The following is an 8441-nucleotide window of genomic DNA, read 5'->3' on the forward strand; positions in this document are numbered from 1 at the left end:
ATTAATAATTCTACAAAAAGAAAAAAAAAAGAAAACAAATCACGTACATTGCTCAAGGAATCCAAAAAAATGTAGTTTTTAGTTTTTGCTAAGAAGTAGGTAGTTATTTCAAAATCTAGTTTTCCGAAAATTTAGGAAATCTATTTTTCCAAAATCTTGATTGGCAAAAAATTAGCTTTTAAAAAATCAAAAACCAAAAACCATTTTAGAAACTACAAACAATCAACCTCTATATCAATAGAGAGAGATTCTGTACTCTTGAATAGATAATAGTTGTAAGCCTTTGAATGAACAAGCTAAGTAAGCTTATGGAACACTATGTTTTTGTTGAAGTTTCAATGTTCGTCTTGAGAAGAACATTCGAGCTAAAATGAAAAAAATGTGGTACCTTGATGATATGCAAAAGGGTTTAAACAAGCAAATATAAATCTAACAAATGCACTCTAACTTAAACTAAAAGGGAAAAGAGACTCTCAAGGAGTTAAAAATCTCCAGAAGCAGAAGACAAGATCATTCTGCATCTCTACACACAGAAAAGGAAGTGTATTTTTGCTCTCTCACTTTATCTTTATACAGAAGTTGCTTGATGATGACTAAGGACCCTTTCGGTTCTTCAATGCATTCAACCCATACTGACAGACACAGTTATAATGGAAGTTCAAATATTGAGTCTAGCTTGAGCTGTGGAACCGTTATGCTTAAAGAGAAGACTAGACTTCAAGACTTCCCCATTTTGGGTACCTGATAAAGAGAAACATATGAAAAATAGTTGTTAAGATTGTGGACATGAAGTTCATGCTACAATCTCATATTGATGTTCTGTTGAAGAAACTGTGTTACAAGATAAGTCTGAATCTATATACTTTCTTGGTAGAAACGAACCTTCTTGAGAGGATGACTACTAGAAGCTGGAGCCGGTTTCATAATTTCAAAAGAGCAAACAAGAGACTCGTCCACGCTCAACAATGCACCAGCGTTATCAAACTCTCCACCATAGTTTGGAGCTGAGAATATCGTAACTAACCTCCTATTCGCAAAAAACTCGTACCCATCTTCCACTACCTGCAACACACAAAACCCATCACACATCTCCACTAAAAGTCTCAACCATTACAACAACAAAAACACATCTTAGCTTTTTACCTGATGGCCACGGCAAATAAGGTCAAGATCATTCTTATCCAAAAACTCATCGACTTTATCAGCTCCAAAAGTACAAGAGATGCCTCTATCACTATCAGACCATCCTTCCCTCTTCTGGTCAGGATCCGACCAAAGCAAATCACAAAGAAGACCGTTGTCCGGAATCTCAGTAGGCCTCTCAATCTCTCGAATCTGATTCAAATTCTCCAACTCCGGCGACAACCCTCCATGCATACACAAGATCTTGTCGTCGATGAGCGCTGCCACGGGTAAAGAGTTGAAGCAATCGGTAAAGATCTTCCAGAGACGTACGTTGAATCTACGCTTGCACTCGTCGTAGAAGCCGTAGATTCTGTTGATCTTGGCGTCCTCGTGGTTGCCTCTCAGGAGATAAATCTTTGACGGGTAACGAATCTTGTAAGCGAGGAGTAGACATATGGTCTCGAGACTTTGCTTGCCTCTGTCAACGTAGTCGCCAAGGAAGAGATAGGTCGCTGATGGAGGGTAGCCTCCGTATTCGAATAGCCGAAGAAGATCTTGATACTGGCCATGGATATCACCTGATCTCAAATTCACATAGAAGCCCTAAAGTTTGTTACTTTCACCCCAAGTATCAAAATTAACTTCAAATTTACAGAGAAACCCTAAAGTTTTGCTACTTTCACCTCCATGATCAACCTCAAATTCACAAAGAATCCCTAAATTTTGCTACATTCACTCCCAATTAGAATACCCATATGCTCAAATCCCTAAAGTTTGCTACTTTCACCCACAATTACATTACCCAGATGCTCCAATCCCTAAAGTTTGCTACTTTTGTCACCCAACTACAATACCCAGATGCTCAAATCCCTAAAGTTTGCTACTTTTGTCACCCAATTAGAATACCCATATGCTCAAATCCCTAAAGTTTGCTACTTTCACCCACAATCACAATACCCAGATGATCAAATCCCTAAATTTTGATACTTTCACCCCCAATTACAATACCCAGATGCTCAAATCCCTAAAGTTTGCTACTTTTCAACCCCAATTATGCAAATTTCATCATGAGAAAGAGAGAGAGAGAGAGAGATTACCGCAGATGCGGATTGGGGCATGGAGCTCGAGGAGATTGGGTTGAGAGAGGAAGATTTGACGAGCGTTGGAGCAGAGTTGACGAATCTCGCACTCTGATAGCTGAACCTGTTTGCCTCCTCTGCCTTCTAACAATCTTCTGATGATATCGTCCAACACTCCTTTCTCTATCATCCCTTCCATACTCGTCATCATCGTCTTCTCTCAGATCTCAAGTTTTCCTCACCAAAATCGAAACTTGGTACAAGGGTTTCGTTCACAAGCAGGAGAGGAGTAATGGGTCGTGCTTAGACACCGATCGAATTAAATATTTTCTCGCTTTGAATTTTCCCGAGAAAGCGTGGGAAAGATGGAATTGAGGATGAAGGGTCGTCAAACGATGAGAACCCAGAAGAACTTGATATTCACACAAGAAAAAAAAAACAAAAATAAATAAAAACCAATTAAAATGATCTACATATAAATGGGCTTTTTATTTGGGCCCAAAGAAGGCCTAAAGCGAAGATGACGTCACGAAACCTAAAACGCGAGCGAGCTTGTTCCTATAAATTTATAAACCCTAATTTCATTTCAGTCTCTCTCCGTTGCAGACACTCGACAGCTCACGCCATGGTACGTACTCATCTCCGCCGCTTAATATCTTCTCTTATGAGTTTCCTACGCTTATTGATCTGCGCTATAGCTTATAGTTGAGGATTAATCTGGAGATGCTTGATTCTTTAGTTTTCTGGTAATTGTAGGGTATCGATCTTATCGCGGGAGGTAAGAGCAAGAAGACCAAAAGGACAGCGCCAAAGTCCGATGATGTCTACCTCAAGCTTCTCGTCAAGGTAAATAAAATTGATATTAGTTGGATCGTAATGTCAGATTGGTTTAATGTGGTTTTCTCCTGTTTTGTAGCTGTACCGGTTTTTGGTTAGGAGAACCGGAAGCAAGTTCGATGCTGTGATCCTTAAGAGGCTTTTCATGAGTAAAGTCAACAAGGCTCCTCTTTCACTCTCCAAGCTCGTGGAGTTTATGAAGGGCAAGGTTTGTTTCCTTTGAGACACAATCTAGTTAGGCTTTGTTTGTCTGGATAAGGTTAAATCATGTGTTTTTTTTTCTCTTACTATAGGATGGTAAGATTGCTGTGTTGGTTGGGACTATTACTGATGATTTGAGAGTGCATGAGATTCCTGCAATGAAGGTTACTGCCTTGAGGTTTACAGAGAGGGCTAGGGCTAGGATTGAGAAAGCTGGTGGAGAGTGCTTGACTTTTGATCAGCTTGCTCTCGTTGCTCCACTGGGACAGAACACGGTGAGTCATTTGAAAATGGAATCCCCTTTCTTTACCTTGATGCTTTTGTATTTGAAATTTAGTTTATGAACTTAAATAATATCTTGTGACAGGTTCTACTTAGAGGACCAAAGAACTCGCGTGAAGCAGTGAAGCACTTTGGTCCAGCTCCTGGTGTGCCGCACAGTCACTCCAAGCCCTATGTGAGGGCTAAGGGAAGGAAGTTTGAGAAGGCTAGAGGAAAGCGAAAGAGTCGTGGTTTCAAGGTCTAAGAAATATCTCTGTTGTTTCGTTATGGTTGGTTTCATAATCGAAATTTTCTTAGAGAACTCGTGTTCCTCTTCCCCTCTTGCAGACAATGTTTTAAGCTTTTTGTTTTTATTATGTTCTACTCGACATTTAAATGTTTTGCTTAAGAATTTACTTATTCCAAAGAGTCTTTTCAGATTGTTTAGTGCTTAAAGTTGCATGTTAATTGTTGGACCACTAGCTGAAAATGTAGTTTTACAGAAGTCATCCGTAAAGTAATTTTCATAATCATAATGATTAATGACACTAGTCTAATAAGAACACTACGGTTTCTACTTTCTAACAAATATATTGAAACAAAACTCAACGGTAGGTAACAGGGTGTCTTTTTTTTTTGTGGTTAATATTGGGATTAAAAGTTCGATATTGGGCTTTGAAATTGTCAAAATCTAGAGTGCTTAAACCGCGAAAAACAAATCAATGGTGTTTAATGTTTAGAAATAACAGTTGGGAAGGAGATTGTTGATCTGTGCTTGGTCAGAAAGCTCGCTGATAACTGCACTGGTCTCCAAGGCTTCCTTGTCTTCAATGCTGTTGGTGGAGGAACTGGGTCTGGTCTGGGGTCTCTTCTCCTTGAGAGACTCTCTGTGGACTATGGGAAAAAATCCAAGCTTGGTTTCACTGTTTACCCATCTCCTCAGGTGTCTACATCTGTTGTTGAGCCTTACAACAGTGTCCTCTCCACTCACTCGCTTTTGGAACACACTGATGTCTCTATCCTCCTCGACAATGAAGCTATCTACGACATCTGTAGACGTTCCCTCAACATTGAGAGGCCAACTTACACCAACCTCAACCGTCTTGTCTCTCAGGTAGACAGGTATTATAACACCAGCCCACAAAAACAACTCTTTGACGCTAATTTTGATGTTTAATGTTAATTCTTGATTTTTGGTTCAGGTTATCTCTTCATTGACTGCTTCTCTAAGGTTCGATGGTGCATTGAACGTGGATGTCACTGAGTTCCAGACCAACTTGGTCCCATACCCAAGAATCCACTTCATGCTTTCCTCCTACGCACCAGTGATCTCTGCTGAGAAGGCCTTCCACGAGCAGCTCTCTGTTGCTGAGATCACAAACAGCGCTTTCGAGCCAGCTTCCATGATGGCTAAATGTGACCCACGTCACGGCAAATACATGGCTTGCTGTTTGATGTACCGTTGTGATGTCGTCCCCAAGGACGTGAACGCAGCTGTCGGAACAATCAAGACCAAACGTACCATCCAGTTCGTTGACTGGTGTTCAAGTGCGGTATCAACTACCAGCCACCGACCGTTGTCCCTGGAGGAGACCTTGCGAAAGTGCAGAGAGCTGTGTGTATGATCTCTAACTCGACGAGTGTCGCTGAGGTGTTCTCGAGGATTGATCACAAAGTTCGATCTCATGTACGCGAAACGTGCGTTCGTTCACTGGTATGTCGGTGAGGGTATGGAGGAAGGAGAGTTCTCTGAGGCTCGTGAGGATCTTGCGGCGTTGGAGAAGGATTATGAGGAGGTTGGTGCTGAAGGTGGTGATGATGAGGATGACGAAGGCGAGGAGTACTAAGAATGTTTCGAAAAATAGGTTTCTATTATCTTTTTGTTTGTTGCGTGAATGGGCTCAAGACATTCTCTTGATGAGTCTTAAGTTTGTGTTTTCTTTAAACTACATGTCCCGTGACTCCTGTCTCGGTGTTTGAAGTTCTACTATGGTGTTATTTACTCTATCAGTGTGTTAAAAAATCTCGATCTCGTTCTCGTTTCTTATACCTAACCTGTGTTCCAGATATTCATGCTAGCTTAGTTCAAAAAGAACATAGAATAAATTGAAATTGAAATTATATACTTAGTGCAGCAATATATATATTAAGTTATTAACTAATGCTTGTGTGGGGGCAGAAATAACACGTTCTTGGTGGGAATTTACACGAGGATCGATCCCTAGTATGAAAACTTCTATATAATTAATCGGGGGTAGAAAATGCCTCTAAACTTTAAAGCCTATCCAAATTTTGTTTTTAGTTTCCACAATGTTCCAAAATAATAAAATTAAAGGCTACTCATATTGTGTTCCCTATATATATGCTTTTTCAGTTTATATGTATTAACCACACAAGTGTGGTCGAATGGTACGGCAGACTTGGAAATATGTTACATTTCTAGAGTTTGAAATCTACCAAACTTAGATTAATCCGTATGTCTGGCGCCGGTAAACGGGCCTCCAAAAAATTAGTCGGTTGGACTTCGGTCCGCCATATACCCAAGGGTTATTAAAAAAAATTATACATATTTCTTAGCTGTTTATCTTTATTATTTACAGACATCACTTGGAAAAGAGAAAAATATAATGTTGGTGTTATCCAAGAGAAGAATAATATTTCATAATGCTGATCTGTTTTTGTGAAAAAGGATAGATACAAACTCAGATTGTGTAGTAATAAATCCGTATTCATGAATGTATCTTCGATACAATTACCAATAGTTCTGAAGTCTGGCTTAAGAAAAAAGATAATGACACTATAAAGGTATTCAAACCTTTCTGGGATAAAGCTGTTATTCTTCCTAGTTCATGCACCATATTTGTCATTTTGCTTTTAAACATAGAAATTAAAAGTTGATTACGACCAAGAAACTAATTATAAAAATCTCACAATCTTTTATACTAATACTTTTTCACATTGCAAAGAACCAACTGTAGTCAAACAGGTCAAGGCCAAGCAGTCTAAGTACAATGTTTATGAAACATCTTCCACGTTGGGTTTTCCATATGTTACATTGCAGTTTCCTTGTATTTTAAGTGATTAAATATTTCGTATGAATTTAGTGAAGAATAATAGTATCCTTCCTTATAGTGAAAGATGTTACTTTGACTAGTTAGTTTCTTAATTAATATTTTCTTTTGTCAAAGAAACTTTCGTAAATGGATTTATAGTAGTACTATATTACGTACGTAGCATAGACACAAAATAGAAAAATTAAGATAATTGAAAAACGTTGTTTTCAAAATATTATATTTAAAACTAATATATTTTTGTAATATTGATATATATTACACTGCTATTACACACACGAAATACAACATATTCGAATGAGTGAATAAACATCAAATTATAGTGGTGTATTTTTCACACAAATATAGCTTTGGAAGATAAATTTAGTAAAATCAAGATGGTTAGAAAATGACTCTAAACTATAACCATATAGTATTTTATATAATTTACATCGGTTCGTACATATTTCACATAAAATGTCATGTTGGAAGACAAAAGAGAAAAAAATGATCATAAAATTCAAAAATATGGAATCACAGTTTCACAGAAGAATGCGATTTTAAGACGGAGAGTAGAATCACATACCTAAAGAGACGACCATAATTTTTTTATATATGAATTCAAAGACTGATTAAATTTTACCCTTGAAGATTTTATACCATAATAGTTGAAGAACACTAAGACTATTTTCTCAATAAATAGCGTCCTCACTTCTCCGAATATAGCACAAAGAGATAAAGATCACTTCTGAATCCTTAAAAAAATTAAAGAAAAAGATTTTGTTATGTCTTCTTCAACCTCTTCCACACCGCAACCGGTTGTCATCCAGGCCATGGAGGAGTTCAAGGAGATAGCAGCAGAGAGCAACAATCTGATACTAGGGTCCCCACAGGAGGCTATGTCCAGAAGTGAGAACCCTAGTTTCAGATCCGATCCTGTCCGAACAGGAAGTGAGATCATGAAGTTCTACCCATCAAAATCAAATAAGATCTACATTTGTCACTTCTGCAACAAACGGTTCTCAACCTCTCAAGCCCTAGGTGGCCACCAGAACGCACACAAACAGGAGCGAGACTGGGACAAGAAGCGTAAGGAGATGGAAGCAAACTTTCCAGGACTCTCCTTTTTGAGCCCTTACCTAGACAAGCCTCACTTGCTCTTAGGTGGGTATTCACAAGATGCTTTATCGAATGATAATCATCTTGGGATCACTCTTGAACCTGTACTCAAACGTACAAGAACAGGATTGTACCCATCGTTCGGTGGTGGTCTCACCAACGTGGCCATAGTTCCTCGCATGACTCCTACCCGCTTCTTCACTGGGACCACTTGTACCAATGGTTCTTCTTCAATGGGGCTTGCACCAAGACCCTCTTACAACAACAATCCCCCGATGATTCCTAGAAACATTCCTCCTTTTCCACCTCCTCCTCGAGCCACCAATCTCTCTAGCGTTTGCTATTCTCAAAAGAATGTATTGAGCGAAGAGAATCTCATCTCAAAGGTAGGGAATGACAAGATCGTCGAGATTGATGATGATGATAATGATCAGCCAGAAAAAGGGACATCTAAAAGCTGGGGCATTGATTTATCTCTATCCCTTTGAGTAATATTGTATGTGTGTTTATTTGGTTTTCATTTTTGAGGTATCATAGCTATTAGAGACCTCTCTCCATACACCTCATCTCTGTCTATGAATATTGTTGTTCTCCTTTTTATTGTATTTCAGTTTAAATGTTCCTTTGTCTGTATCATCTCTCCATCTATTGACATCTCATTGTGTCTTGGTTGTTTTTTTTAATCTCTGATTTTCTTTTTTTTTATTGTTGTGATTTATATAGCGTGAGTCTTAAAAAAATTTAGATAATTTATATATCTCGTATAGGT

General features: G+C 38.5%; 3 protein-coding genes and 1 pseudogene across 3 annotated transcripts; 3 read left to right on the forward strand and 1 right to left on the reverse strand.

The window, feature by feature from the left end:
• Positions 1 to 288: 288 nt before the first annotated feature.
• On the reverse strand, positions 289 to 2640 carry LOC111206107 (serine/threonine-protein phosphatase PP1 isozyme 9-like). The gene is made up of 4 exons (XM_022702451.2): positions 2223 to 2640; positions 1144 to 1703; positions 883 to 1062; positions 289 to 741 (listed from the first exon to the last, which is right to left on the reverse strand). The coding sequence occupies exons 1-4, from the start codon at positions 2413 to 2415 to the stop codon at positions 718 to 720; spliced, it is 957 nt and encodes a 318-aa protein (XP_022558172.1). The 5' UTR covers positions 2416 to 2640; the 3' UTR covers positions 289 to 717.
• A 69-nt stretch (positions 2641 to 2709) lies between these two features.
• On the forward strand, positions 2710 to 3941 carry LOC111206105 (60S ribosomal protein L18-2-like). The gene is made up of 5 exons (XM_022702449.2): positions 2710 to 2832; positions 2961 to 3050; positions 3121 to 3249; positions 3335 to 3517; positions 3610 to 3941. The coding sequence occupies exons 1-5, from the start codon at positions 2725 to 2727 to the stop codon at positions 3766 to 3768; spliced, it is 669 nt and encodes a 222-aa protein (XP_022558170.1). The 5' UTR covers positions 2710 to 2724; the 3' UTR covers positions 3769 to 3941.
• Positions 3942 to 4239: 298 nt separating this feature from the next.
• LOC111202729 lies at positions 4240 to 6083 on the forward strand (annotated as a pseudogene).
• Positions 6084 to 6316: 233 nt separating this feature from the next.
• LOC111206104 (zinc finger protein JAGGED-like) lies at positions 6317 to 8441 on the forward strand. Its single transcript, XM_022702445.2, has one exon. The coding sequence runs from the start codon at positions 7339 to 7341 to the stop codon at positions 8158 to 8160; it is 822 nt and encodes a 273-aa protein (XP_022558166.1). The 5' UTR covers positions 6317 to 7338; the 3' UTR covers positions 8161 to 8441.

This window comes from Brassica napus, chromosome A2 (assembly GCF_020379485.1).
Source record: "Brassica napus cultivar Da-Ae chromosome A2, Da-Ae, whole genome shotgun sequence".
In the NCBI taxonomy this organism is placed as follows: domain Eukaryota; kingdom Viridiplantae; phylum Streptophyta; class Magnoliopsida; order Brassicales; family Brassicaceae; genus Brassica; species Brassica napus.

What these genes read in the sequence shown, in the direction of transcription:
- LOC111206107 (XM_022702451.2), bottom strand. Translation starts at nt 2,415, where the DNA reads ATGATGACGAGTATGGAAGGGATGATAGAGAAAGGAGTGTTGGACGAT. An exon ending in TTATTTGCCGTGGCCATCAG is followed by an intron (nt 1,063 to 1,143) that starts GTAAAAAGCTAA and finishes TGTGTGTTGCAG; the next exon opens with GTAGTGGAAGATGGGTACGA. An exon ending in GTAGTCATCCTCTCAAGAAG is followed by an intron (nt 742 to 882) that starts GTTCGTTTCTAC and finishes TCTCTTTATCAG; the next exon opens with GTACCCAAAATGGGGAAGTC.
- LOC111206105 (XM_022702449.2), top strand. Translation starts at nt 2,725, where the DNA reads ATGACGTCACGAAACCTAAAACGCGAGCGAGCTTGTTCCTATAAATTT. An exon ending in TGGAGTTTATGAAGGGCAAG is followed by an intron (nt 3,250 to 3,334) that starts GTTTGTTTCCTT and finishes CTCTTACTATAG; the next exon opens with GATGGTAAGATTGCTGTGTT. An exon ending in CTCCACTGGGACAGAACACG is followed by an intron (nt 3,518 to 3,609) that starts GTGAGTCATTTG and finishes ATCTTGTGACAG; the next exon opens with GTTCTACTTAGAGGACCAAA.
- LOC111206104 (XM_022702445.2), top strand. Translation starts at nt 7,339, where the DNA reads ATGTCTTCTTCAACCTCTTCCACACCGCAACCGGTTGTCATCCAGGCC.